Source organism: Silurus meridionalis, chromosome 12 (assembly GCF_014805685.1).
Source record: "Silurus meridionalis isolate SWU-2019-XX chromosome 12, ASM1480568v1, whole genome shotgun sequence".
Classification (NCBI taxonomy): Eukaryota; Metazoa; Chordata; class Actinopteri; order Siluriformes; family Siluridae; genus Silurus; species Silurus meridionalis.
Window position 1 is genome coordinate 24670203 of NC_060895.1, and position 13558 is coordinate 24683760.

The window sequence follows — 13558 nt, forward strand, 5'->3', positions numbered from 1 at the left end:
TAAACCAACTACCTTCACGTCTTCCCTCACCACATCCATAAACCATCTATTGGCTCTCTATTTTCCTCCATCCTCAGCATTCCCCTACCGATATACCCTCCTCTTCTGCACATGTCCAAACCATCTCAATCTCATCTCCCTCACCTTGTCTCCAAAACGTCCTACATGCTCTGTCCCTCTGAAAAACTCGTTTCTAATCCTTTCCATTGTCGTCACTCCCAATGAACATCTCATCTTCAGCTCTGCTACCTCCAGCTCCACCTCCTGTCTTTTACTCAATGCCACTGTCTCTAAACCATACAACATCTCAGGTCTCACCACAGTCCTATAAACTTTCACTCTCACAGATACTCTTCTACAGGTGACAGGATGTTCCTGAACGAGTCTTTAACGTGATTTAGAAGAACGAGTCGTCTCCAACAACGATTCCGTCATTTTTTATTGAATCTACGTAGGCAGGTTATATAGACGTATAAATTACTGGAACTGTAGTTGAACTTGGTGTGTGTAGACGTGTTGGGGATCTGCTTTTTGAAAATATAACATTTTATTGTATTTCTGATCAAAGGAACGAAATGACAAAAAAAAGATTCGTTCATTTCGAAATTCACGACCGAGTTACTAAAAGTATCCGTTACTAGTATAAATTTGTTTGCACCCTCTGACCAATCAGAATGCAGCGTTCGGAATTCTCTCGGCGCAGGCGCAGACTCCATCTTGTGGCCCGTAAAACGTGCACACGCTTCTTGAGTGGGCGGGCTTCTCCGAGGAGACGCAGCCAATCAGAGAGCAGCGCTGGGCTCCCGACGCTGCTGATTGGTCGCCGGGAGGATGCGCCGAGGACTTCCGCAATCTGTGGAATTTGTGTTCGGGTTCAGCCTCAGTCTCATTTCTCACGACTCGGTATGTGACCTTTATTCTCATTATTTATTACAATCTGCAGGATTTTATATTATAATACTATTATTATCATCTCCTGTTTATTCATTTTTCTTTCTAGAAAGCTTTAGAATCGCTTAACTATGTGTATTAATCGGGTTTTTTTTTTCTTTCAAGAGGCTCATTTCCGTTCTGTAGTTTTTTTTATTATTATTATTATTATTTATTTATTTATTTCTAATGTTTATAAACCCTTAAAAAGTCAAACAAATGAATACATTCATGCTTTAAAGAGGAGAAAAACAGGAAAATTAAATATGCATGTATTTAGTGATCCAGGTTCCCCCTCCAGCACCATGTATATATTTATTTATATAAACAAAAATTATATATATATTTATTTATATATGTGAAATATCATTTTTTTTGTGCATATTAAATTATAAGGTGTGTAAATGGAGCTCATTTGCCTGTGTTTCCTACTTCCGGTTTGTTTTCTACATTTCAGCTGCATACCAAACATTTTTTTTGGTGCAAATGACTTCCTGTTTATTTTAAAGGCATTAAAGTATAAATATATTCATTATGATCATATAACTAGAATAAATGATCTAATATAGAAGAAACTCTGCATTTGTGAGCATCAAATTCTACTTTTCACCTTATAATAGACTCCTTCTGAGATGTTGTTCCTCTAGATCTTATGGAGGATTTGTGTGGTAACAGTGGTGTCAGTACAGTCCATCACTCCAGTCAGTCTGGGGTGCAGTCAGCCTTCACATTCATCCCAAAATAGGGTTGGTGCTCCATAGCAGGAGATCTTCCACACACTTCCAACCCATGCAAAGTAGATCTTCATGAAGCAGGTTTTGTGCACAGGGGCATCGTCATGCTGGAACATGATTAAGATCTAGTTTTAAGGCGAAGGGGAAAATTTCATGCATCCAAAAACGTCTTATACATCTTCGTATTTGGAAGAAGGACATACGTATGGAGAAAAAGTCATGTGTCCCAGTACTTTTGGGGATATGACCCATTACACATTCTTCACGTGCGTTAAAGTTCAGCGCAGGACTAAAAAAATTAGTTCTTCTCACACTGCTCGATTTGCATTGGAAATCGTGTTGGTTTGGAGGATTTGCGTTACACGTGGTCGCCTCAGACGCTAAAAATCCAGACGTTTGCAGCTGGATGTGAAAACGAGACGTGGAAACGTGAAAAAAGTGAAGTACAGGATGTTGTTTTTTTTTTCTGTGGTGAGACGTTTTTACACACTTCCCGTGTGTGTGTGTGTGTGTGTGTGTGTGTGTGTGTGTGTGTAAGACCAACAGTCTGTATAGATAATTTATGTATTTATTTTTGACAGCTCTTTTTTTTTTTTTTTTTTTTTTTTTTTTATATTAAATCTGTTTTCTGTTCACACTGATATAAAAAAAACATTAGATCAGGACGTTGTTGTTGTTGTTTGGTGTGTTGTGTCATCTGTCTGTGTGAGCGTCTGTCGGGTGTCTGGTCTGATATATCGGGTAACGTCTACTTCCTTCACATGCCTGAACTGAAATACACAAATAAGGAGAAAAAAATCTGCCTTTTATTTTCTTCTTCTTTAATGAATCACAAATACATTAAACTGATTCTACTGAAAACTCAACAATCCACACAATCACAAGTCTCCAAATATATACTACTTTATATTTATATATTTATATATTTATATATATATATAGAGAGAGAGAGATACAGAGAGACAGATACAGAGAGAGATAGATAGACAGATACAGAGAGAGAGAGAGAGAGAGAGATGAAATAAATCTGAATCTATAAACCAAAACAGAAATCGAGACTGTAGATTCCTGATCCAGTTTTTTTACGTCCTTTAAAACATTTGTGTTGGTTTCTCTACTTTTCTTTCTTTTCTTACTACTTTGTCGTCTTCTGGCTGTTCTTCTTCTCTCTTGTTTGCACTCCTTCTTCTGCCCTCCTGTCTTTTTTTTCTCTCTGCTTTTTCATCTTTGTCATCTCCTGGATCTTCTCTGGATCTTCTGAGTTTGATTGTGTATTATAAAGCTAAGCAGCAGTAGTGCAGTTGCTGAGGATTCAGAGAAACTCTGCTTGTGTTCCAGGTGTTGATCTGCAGCTCGTCATGTCTCAGGCTGATAAAACGAAGGTAAGAGTTTTATAAATCACTCGACTTCCAATAACAGAGATCAGATCGTTTATACACGACCTTAACAGCCACGGTGTAGAGTTCCATCATCCATCTGTGTTCATCATGCACAATAACGGAACTGAGATCAGATTATATCACTGTGCTCAGATCAGATCAGATTATATCACTGTGCTCAGATCAAATTATATCACCTTGCTCAGATCAGATTATATCACTGTGCTCAGATCAGATCAGATTATATCACTGTGCTCAGATCAGATTATATCACTGTGCTCAGATCAGATTATATCACTGTGCTCAGATCAGATTATATCACTGTGCTCAGATCAGATTATATCACTGTGTGGAGATCAGATCGCTGTGCTAAGGTCTGTACTGATGCTATACTGTGTGTGTGTGTGTGTGTGTGTGTGTGTGTGTGTGTGTGTGTGTGTGTGTGTGTGTGTGTGTGTGTGTGTGTGTGTGTGTGTGTGTTACAGGGTCAGTTCACCAATCCGGAGACTCCCGGCTACGTGGGATTCGCCAACCTGCCCAATCAGGTTCACCGTAAATCAGTGAAGAAAGGCTTCGAGTTCACGCTTATGGTAGTGGGTGAGTGATATATACACACACACACACACACACACACACACCCCATCTGAGGAGGAGTACCCTTCCTGTGTGTGTGTGTTGATGTGACATTCCAATGGTGTTTTTTTTTTTTCTTTCTGAGTGTTTTCCTGATTGTGGGAATCCATCCCCCGCCAGATGTGTGTGTGTGTGTGTGTGTGTGTGTGTGAAAGAGAGAGAGAGAGAGAGAGAGAGAGAGAGAAAATGGAGGAGAGTTGTTTGTTTAAGGTCTTTAGGGCTTCATTCCTCTGTGTGACACTACAGATCTGCTGTAAATCAATGTTTAAAGGAGAGATCTGATTGGGTGAAGGATTTAAGGGTGGGTCTAATGGAGTGGGGGCTGTGCAATAGGCAGAAGGGAGTGGTGTAGAGTTTACGGAGACAGGAGAGAGGGGTAAAGAGATGGATGAGAGGGGTACAGAGACAGGAGGGAGGGGTACAGAGACAGGAGGAGGGGTACAGAGACGGATGAGAGGGGTACAGAGACAGGAGAGAGGCGTACAGAGGCGGGAGAGGGGTACAGAGACGGGAGGGGGTACAGAGATGAGAGAGAGGGGTACAGATTTTAAAGAGGCAGAAGAGAGGGGTACAGAGGTACAGGGGTACCGAGAGGGGTACAGATTTTAAAGAGGCAGAAGAGAGGGGTACAGAGACAGGAGAGAGGGTACAGAGGCGGAGAGAGGGTACATAGGCAGGAGGGTACAGAGGCGGGAGGAGGGTTACAGAGGCGTGAGAGAGGTACAGAGACGTGAGAGAGGGTACAGAGATGAGAGAGAGGTACAGATTTTAAAGAGGCAGAAGAGAGGTACAGAGGTACAGGGGTACCGAGAGGGGTACAGAGGCGGGAGAGGGGTACAGAGGCGGAGAGAGGTACAGAGATGGGAGAGAGGTACAGATTTTAAAGAGGCAGAAGAGAGGGGTACAAAGGCGGAGAGAGGGTACAAAGTTTACAGAGGCAGGAGAGGGGTACAGAGACAGGAGAGAGGGTACAGAGACAGGAGGGAGGGGTACAGAGATGGGAGAGGGGTACAGAGTTTACAGAGGCAGGAGAGAGGGATACAGAGACAGGAGAGAGGGATACAGAGGCGGGAGAGAGGGGTACAGAGTTTACAGAGGCAGGAGAGAGGGGTACAGAGGCAGGAGAGAGGGGTACAGAGATGGGAGTGAGGGGTGCAGAGTTTACAGAGGCAGGAGAGAGGGGTACAGACACAGGAGAGGAGGGTAAAGATGGCAGAGGAGGGGCACAACATCACATGGCTATGACACAGAGACAGTGGGGAAGAGAGACAGAAGTGAGGTGGCACATGGAAAAGCCATGAAGATGAAAAGGACAGGAACAGTGACGTTGCTGAGACACGGAGTTACAGGGACTGAAGCTTGTGAGAGTTACACTACTGTGTATTAAATTGTGTGTGTTTGTGTGTTTGTGTGTGATTTCAGGTGAGTCTGGTTTAGGAAAGTCGACTCTGATTAACAGTCTGTTCCTCACTGATCTGTACCCAGAGAGAATCATCCCCGGGGCTGCAGGTTAGTGACACTAATCACCACACATTGTACCGAGATCAGATCAGAACACTGTTTCTAGATAAGATCAGATTTCTAAACCAAGTGTAGATCAGAACGCTGTACAGAGAGCAGATCACTGTAATGAGATCGGATTTTTAAACCAGTTATTTCGAGCTTTGTGTATAAGAAAGAGGTAATGTGGCGCTCTGACGTGTGTGTGTGTGTGTTTTAGAGAAGATCGAGCGCACGGTGCAGATCGAAGCCTCCACCGTGGAGATCGAGGAGCGTGGAGTGAAGCTGCGTCTCACCGTGGTGGACACGCCCGGATATGGAGACGCCATTAACAGCCAAGACTGGTACTGACACTGCATTCTGTATTGCACATCTGAATAGAACCGCCAAAAGTTTGTGGACACCTGACCATCACATTCTGTGCTTTATGATCATACGGTTCCACATCGTGTCAACATGTATGTTCAGAACATGTGTTCAAAACATGAGCTCATCAGTAAGAAATTCTGATCTAAAATCTTGAGCTAGCAAAGATTAGCTGAAATAGCACACACTGGAATGGTACCTTTCACTGACACTCCAAACAGGAAGTTACACACACACACACACACACACACACACACACACACACCTTATAGAAAATGTCAGAGATAAAAATATTGCTGCAACTGCACTACTGACTGCTCTGTTCCTTCTGACCACGCAGAATCCACAACCAGATTTTTATGCATCTTCAGCATTTATTCGCCTTTTGACATTAGAATATTAAAATATTAAAATTACGAAGTGCAAAACAGGAAGTGGGGAAATTTGGGAAGTTTGGGAAGAACAAAGACAGGAAATGTGAGCAAAATCATCCCCGCTGTATCTCACACACCCTGTAGGTCTGATCGTCTGTCGGGAAACAAACGTTTCCTGTCGTGTTCAACCGGCTGCGTCTGATCTCCTGAGGTTCATAATCAACTGTAAATATAAAGGTATAAATATAATCGTGTATAAAATATAAAATAAACCAGTTCTATTTATAGATTAGATCTGATTTATTTTATGGTCCTATAATAAAATGTGGCCAAAACACTGGACTTTTCAACACCATGTGGTTCTTCCCCAAAACCTGTTCCCACAAATTTGAAGGCCCACAACTGTACAGAACGTTCTTGGATGTGGAAGATCCTCTGCTATAGATCTCAAACCCTATTAATGAAGGTGAATTCTGACTGCAACCTCAGGCCTCCTCACCTTCTCACCTACATCAGTGCCTGACTTTACTAACACCCTGAATGAATCTCCATAGAGGAACATCTTTTTAGAAGTTTGGTGATTATTATAACAGCAAATAGAGACTCCATGTGGAATGGGATGTTTTATGGTTGGGTGTCCACTCATTACACTTAATTAGGAATTCCTGCACATTCGTATGGATATTAGATGTTCACATCAAACATCAGGATGGAAAAAGGCAACACCTTGTTGATGAGAACTTTCAAGGTAGAGATCACGCTTCTTCTCAGTCCTGATGTTTGATGTGCACATTGACTGAAGCTCTTGATCTTCACTAAATATTAAAGGGCTCAGCATGGCTCCTTGAGGAACACCTCTAAAAAATACTCAGCATCTTTTTCCTTGTGGTTTTTCAGCTTCAACACCATCATTGCCTACATCGACGATCAGTTCGAGCGTTACCTGCACGACGAGAGCGGCCTGAACCGCAGACACATCGTGGATAATCGCGTCCACTGCTGCTTCTACTTCATCTCTCCGCTCGGACACGGGTGAGGAACTTGAATCAATATCCAAACACGGGACACACAGATCCTGAGGCAGGGGTCGGAGTGAACTTCACCTCCTCCATGTTTCACACGCATTCATTCATCTAATTATTTCATTCTAATATATTTTACATTAAACGTACAGACTGAACTGAGTCTTTCTTTCATATTAAAATAATAATATTGACCAAACCTCACTGTGTTCAGTAGATGGATGGAGAAACAGATGAATAGGTAGATGGTTAGAATAATCAGTAGGTGGATGGATGTATAGATGGATAAAGGTAGAGAGAGATGGATGGATAGACAGGTAGGTGGATGAATGTGGTGGACCATCATAGGCAGTTGGATGAATAGAATAGATAGATGGAGGGTAGATAGGAATGTGGCTAGATGGATTAGAAAAGGGTGGATAGATGTGTAGATGGATTAGGGTAGGTAGAGAGAGATGGATGGATGGATAGATGGATAGTTAGGTAGGTTGCTTGATGTATATGTACATGATAAATCAATAGGAGGATGGATGGATGAATAGGCAGATGGAGAATAGATATAAATGTGGATAGATAGATGCAGTAAAGGGTGGATGGATAGATGTGTAGATGGATAAAGGAAGGTAGAGAGAGAGAGAGAGAGAGAGAGGTAAGTGGATGGATAGATAAGTAGGTGGATGTAGGGATGGATGGATGGATGGATGGATAAATGTAAGTAGCAAGAGGTAGGTGGATAGAAAAGCAGATGGATGGATGAATGGTGGGGTGAATGATTAGGTAGGTGGATGAACAGAGTGATGGATGAATGCATTGATAGATGCATAAGTAGATGTATACATGGATAGTGGTAGAGAGAGAGATGGATGGATAAATGAAGGTAGAGAGAGATGGATGGATAAATGAAGGTAGAGAGAGGTAGGTGGATGGATGGAGAAGTAGATGGGCTGTTAAATGATTAGGGCTGAACTGATTCCTCTAGTAATTTGTTGAATCCATTTAACTACATGGAACACTGTGTTTCCCCACGGACCATTTTTACTGACGCACCAACTCTGGAGCACCCTGTGAGTGTGTTTCCAGTATATTGAATGAAGGTGGAGTTCGTGTGTGTGTGTTGCTGGTATATTGAATGAAGGTGCTGTTCAGTTGTGCGTGTGCGTGTGTGTTTCCTTTCTGTATATCGTATGAAGGTAAGGTTCAGGGTTGTGTGTGTGTGTGTGTGTGTGTGTGTGTGTGTGTGTGTGTGTGTGTGTTTCTGGTATATTGAATGAAGGTGAGGTTCAGGTGTGTGTGATGTTGTTGATGAAGCTCTTTAACCCTGCAGTGTGAATCTGGTGTGTGTTCCTGCAGTCTGAAGCCGCTGGACGTTCAGTTTATGAAGGCCATCCACAACAAAGTGAACGTGGTCCCCGTGATCGCTAAAGCCGACACGCTGACGCTGAAGGAGAGAGAGAGGCTGAAGCGCAGGGTAACGCTCGTCCTGCACTACACTCATACAGACTCTCACCGTCTCCGCGGCTGCCGCCGTACACTTCCTTTTTACTTAGTATTATTATTCTTTCTAGAACTAATTGCAGGTGCAAACTGAAGGTTTTTGTTTAAAAGTTGCATATGATTTGCATATGATTTGCATATGATTTGCATATAATTTGCATATAATTGGGGAAATCTCGTCAGGTAAAAACATGGTTTTCATCAGAAACGAAAAAAATCAAACATCCACAAATGACACGAGTGAAAGTCACAGTGAGTGCAGAGAACAACTTCCTGTTTCCTGTCTGCAGATTTTAGACGAGATTGATGAGCACGGCATCAAGATCTACCACCTGCCCGACGCCGAGTCCGACGAGGATGAGGAGTTTAAGGAGCAGACGAGGATCCTGAAGGTACGTCATGTAGTTTGAGATGCCTGGAGCCGAAAACCTGATATCCTGAAATTTTAACGGTCTTAAAGGATGTTTCATTACACCACCGTGTGTGTGTGTGTGTGTGTGTGTGTGTGTGTGTGTGTGTGTGTGTGTGTGTGTGTGTGTGTGTGTGTTCAGACCAGTATCCCGTTCGCAGTGGTCGGCTCCAACCAGCAGATCGAGGCTAAAGGGAAGAAGGTGCGAGGGCGTCTGTACCCGTGGGGTGTGGTGGAGGTGGAGAACCCTGAACACAACGACTTCCTCAAACTGCGCACTATGCTTATGTATGACACACACACACACACACACACAACATATAAGTTGATGGATGTATTGATAAGGGGATGAATGGATGATGAAAGGAAGGATGGATTAATAAGTGTGTGGGTGGATGGATGTACATATGGTGGTGTTCAGGAGTTGAGATAAGAAGGTAGATGGAGAGAACCATATAAGTGTGTGTGTGTGTGTGTGTGTGTGTGTGTGTGTGTGTGTGTGTGTGTGTGTGTGTAGAACCCACATGCAGGACCTACAGGAAGTGACTCAGGACCTGCACTATGAGAACTTCCGCTCGGAGCGGCTGAAGCGAGGCGGCAGGTTGTCCTCCCACGGTTACATTCTGCCTCTGTCGCCTGCGTACGTAACTGCTGTGTGCTTTACTCCACCTCCTCCTCCATCTTCTCCACCACAGACCCTCAGAAACCACCACACATCTGTGTGGAGAACATCTTATAGACATCACACACTTCAGTACACCAGGCAAAGCTGTAGGTCGTACTGAGGACTCGTTCCTTCACAAGGTGACTTGGGTGCCTTTTGTAGAGGTTTCTCCTGGGAGTCGTTTTGGGAATCATTTATGAGTCACTTGGGAGTCATTTAGGAGTCGTTTGGAAATCATTAAGGAGTCGTTTGGGAGTCATTTAAGAATCATTGGGGAGTCATTTAGGAGTCATTTAAAATCAAATGATGGAAAGAGTCACAAGATATTTTTCTTTTCTGAAAGAAATGAAACAGGAAGTGTTTTATTTTTAAGAGTTTCTAAAAGATGCAATTTATAAACTGGATCAGAAAAATAATAATAATAAATCATTGATCTCAACATGACCTTCACTGCTGTCAACTTCACCCAGTGAGTGAGTGTACAGTAGAGTGTGTAGGTAAGTGTATAAGAGGGGGAGGTCTGTCTTTCAGCTTAATGCTTGTGCTTTTACCACACACACACACACACACAAATGCACTGTTGCTTGCTAGCTAACACACTCACATCTCTCTGCCTCACATACTTCACACTGCTGTGCACACATTTATTCTTCCTCACTGTGTCTGCTGCTTCTGTTTGCACTAATCTCTAACACACACACACACACACACACAGTGGGTGCAAATGGCTGCACTTCTAATTTTCACTGCGCACGAGATGAACTAAAATCAAGAGTGTGTGTGTGTGTGTGTGTGTGTGTGTGTGTGTGTGTGTGTGTGTGTGTGTGTGTGGTACAGGAAGGCTCCGGAGCCGGAGGAAATGGACAAGGACATGATCCTTCTGGAGAAGGAGGCTGAGGTACGGCATTAATAATCATATACATCAACAACCTCTTGGCTGTGTGAACGAGTTCAGCGTGAATATATGTGTGTGTGTGTGTGTTAGCTGAGGAGGATGCAGGAGATGATTGCGAAGATGCAGGCGCAGATGCAGAAGCAGGGAGACGGAGAAGGAGACGGACACGTCTAGACAACTCGAGGTAAAAACACGTCACACAGTATACCGTAGGGCCAAAAGTTTGTGGACACCTGACTTTTTTTTTTTTGAACATCAAGTTCCACATTTAGTCATTTGTGAGTGTGTTTAGGAGTCGTTTGGGAGTCATTTTTAGTCACTAAGGAGTCATTTGGGGGCCATTTTTAGTCACTAAGGAGTCGTTTGGGAGTCCTTTTTAGTCACTAAGGAGTTGTTTGGGAGTCATTTGGGAGTCATTTAAGAGTCATTTAAGAGTCAATTAGGAGTCATTTGCTGTTATAATACGCTCCATTCTTCTGGGTAGCTGTTCCACTAGATTTTGTGGAGATTTGCCCCATGACATTGTAAGTAAAAGCAGTTAATGATGGAGGTGAAGTGAGGAGGACTCAGTATCAGTATCGTGTTCAGTATCGTTGGAGCTCTATAGCAGGAGATCTTTCACACACTTCCGACCCCATGTAAAGCAGATCTTCATGGAGCTGGCTTTGTGCACAGGGGCATCATCATGCTGGATCAGGTTTTGATCAAGTTCAAATGAAGGACAAATTTCATGCCACATCCAAAAACGTATGATTCATTTGTGTGTCCAACTTTGTGGTAGGAGTTTGGAGAAGAACCGCGTATGGGTGGAAAAGTCAGGTGTCCTAATACTTTACGGTGCATGTCTTTTTGCAGACAATAACATGACTGTCGTATTTTGTTTTCCAGGTGCAGGGCAATGAAGCGAGACGATCTGAGACACCGAGAGAAAGAGACGGGAGAGACGTGTCTGGTGTCTCATGTCTCACTATGTTTTTGGCCACTTTCTTAAACATATTTTTTACTCTTTCTTGGGATAAATATTTAGTTTTTTTGTTTGTAAGCAGTATTATTATTATTATTATTATTATTATTATTATTATTGCTTTTTCTATATGCAGAAACGTGTTGATTTGAATCCTTCTAGTTACTCGATAATCACCTTTCTGATCGCCGTTTACGATCTTTAACGCGAGTATCACGATAGATATCGTATCGGCTGATTATCCGCACACGACTACACATCGAGCTGTTACTCCAGTAATTGTGTTCATCCAAATACTGACCTGTGTGTGTGTGTGTGTGTGTGTGTGTGTGTGTTCATGATCAGAGTGGATTTGATGGAAGGATTTTGTAGGTGCTTCGAAGTGCTAGCATAAATAAATGAGCTGAAATGATTTATCCTAGGCCACACCCATGAGAGACAGTAGTTTTTTTAATACCACTCCCACACAGGATAAAAGTGTCTCAGGCCACGCCCACAATAGCTTATTATATCCTGTGCACCGCCCCCTTGAGACAATTGTACCTCTTATGCCACACCCACAAAAAAAATCATACCGATTAGGTCATGCCCACAAGACAGTAATCTGTCCAGGCCACACCTTCAAGAAACTATTTTATTTATTAGGCTACACCCACAATACAGTAAACTGTTTTAGGCCCCAATGGACAAACCTGCAGTGATGTCGCATCAGCTTCTTCGACCGGCTCACTGTTACCATGACGACACTCTTAGCAATCCCAGCTAGAATCCTGGAATATCCACGTCTTCAAACCATCATTTTTCATGTTGGAATTTGTATCCCTCTTCCTAAAATAAGCTTCAGTATATCTAGTGGCCCTGTGTAAAGGCTGTGTGTTTAGGAGCTGTGTGCTCTTCGTGAACCTTCTTGTCCTCAAATGTTTTAGTTTGAATGTCTCTCCCTCAAGATCCTAGTGGCCCTGATGCAGAGTTGCTTACTGCTGCTTTAATTTCCCCGAGCAGGTGAGCATAGGGGTGGACGTTATCTAAAAAATGGTTCCATGTCTCGTTTTCAATTTTCATACCAACGGTGTGGTCCAGCTGCCTGGACGTCTGCGTGGCAACCTGGTATTCTTGTCTTTTTTTCCCTCTGATCTCTTATCTTGAGTGATTTGAACCTCATTGTGTAAAATGAAATGGGTCACATGGCTAAGCTGGTTACTTATGCTAACTCCTGAGCTTCATCATTGGGTTCATGGAGATAAAACTGTCAATGACTGAACGTGCCTGGTGATGATGTGAAGTTTTAATCCTGTGCTAATGCATGCTTGTGTGTGTGTGTGTGTGTGTGTGTATACATACACACTTGTGTAATGTTCAATCCTCCTGTATGAAGTTTGAAAGTGTCTTGGTCTTCAAATCTTCAGCTGTTCCCATTTATTTTCTGATCTAATTCTAAAATTAAATTGTTCACCGTTTTCTTATATTATAATAAAGTCTTTTTTATACGTATATAAAAGTTTCCCGTGTTTCGTTTTCTGACGTACTCTTTATGGACATTCCCACAGTCGGCCACTAGAGGGCGACAGAAACTCCCGAGTCTTACAAAAAATTTTCGAACAAAATTTTCAAGATCTGAAGATGTTAATATTAATGCCAAATAAATGATTTCCTTGGACTACTTTCTAAATTTTATCCTCATTACAAACTCCAGAAATACATTAATCCACAAATCTGTGAAACCAGACTGCATCTAGATAGAATGTTTGGTTCGTGGACCTTCTGGATCTCCTCTCCTGAGATCTTATGGTGTTACATGTCAAAAACATCTTAATCAGTTTTCTCTTTCTTCCTCCTCCTGAGATCTTCCTGATCCATCCTGACATCCCACTCCAGGATGGACATCTGTTCACCTAGAACTTGCCTGCTGAGGGACAAGGGCAGCCTCGAGATCACCATGAGATGGTAGTGGTTGGTACCATTACACTATATGGACAAAGGTATTGGGACACCTGAATTACATGGGTCCACAAACTTGGAGACCCAAACCTGCATACACAAAGTGCACAAAGCCATCTCAATGAAGATCTCTATAAAGTCCATGCAGTCTTCATGCTTACTGCACCCCAGGTCTCCTCACCTCACCTACTAGGACCCTTGTATCTGAAGGAATCTCTGTAAATTCTAGTAGAACATCTTCCCGGAAAAGTGGAGG

At 42.6% G+C, this 13558-nt stretch overlaps 1 protein-coding gene across 2 annotated transcripts; it reads left to right on the forward strand.

Moving 5' to 3' along the window:
- The first annotated feature begins 659 nt into the window (after positions 1 to 659).
- Positions 660 to 11792, forward strand: sept2 (septin 2). 2 transcript variants are annotated; one of them, XM_046862359.1, is made up of 13 exons: positions 660 to 903; positions 3003 to 3046; positions 3529 to 3640; positions 5099 to 5185; positions 5397 to 5520; positions 6814 to 6948; positions 8289 to 8406; positions 8723 to 8824; positions 8984 to 9129; positions 9359 to 9481; positions 10343 to 10403; positions 10491 to 10584; positions 11289 to 11792. In XM_046862359.1, the coding sequence occupies exons 1-12, from the start codon at positions 675 to 677 to the stop codon at positions 10572 to 10574; spliced, it is 1365 nt and encodes a 454-aa protein (XP_046718315.1). In that variant the 5' UTR covers positions 660 to 674; the 3' UTR covers positions 10575 to 10584; positions 11289 to 11792. The 2 variants fall into 2 exon arrangements, with proteins under 2 accessions (XP_046718315.1, XP_046718316.1); XM_046862360.1 differs by having other exon boundaries at positions 9359 to 9442.
- Positions 11793 to 13558: the final 1766 nt, after the last annotated feature.

What these genes read in the sequence shown, in the direction of transcription:
- sept2 (XM_046862359.1), top strand. Translation starts at nt 675, where the DNA reads ATGCAGCGTTCGGAATTCTCTCGGCGCAGGCGCAGACTCCATCTTGTG. An exon ending in ATTCTGCCTCTGTCGCCTGC is followed by an intron (nt 9,482 to 10,342) that starts GTACGTAACTGC and finishes TGTGTGGTACAG; the next exon opens with GAAGGCTCCGGAGCCGGAGG. An exon ending in TTCTGGAGAAGGAGGCTGAG is followed by an intron (nt 10,404 to 10,490) that starts GTACGGCATTAA and finishes TGTGTGTGTTAG; the next exon opens with CTGAGGAGGATGCAGGAGAT.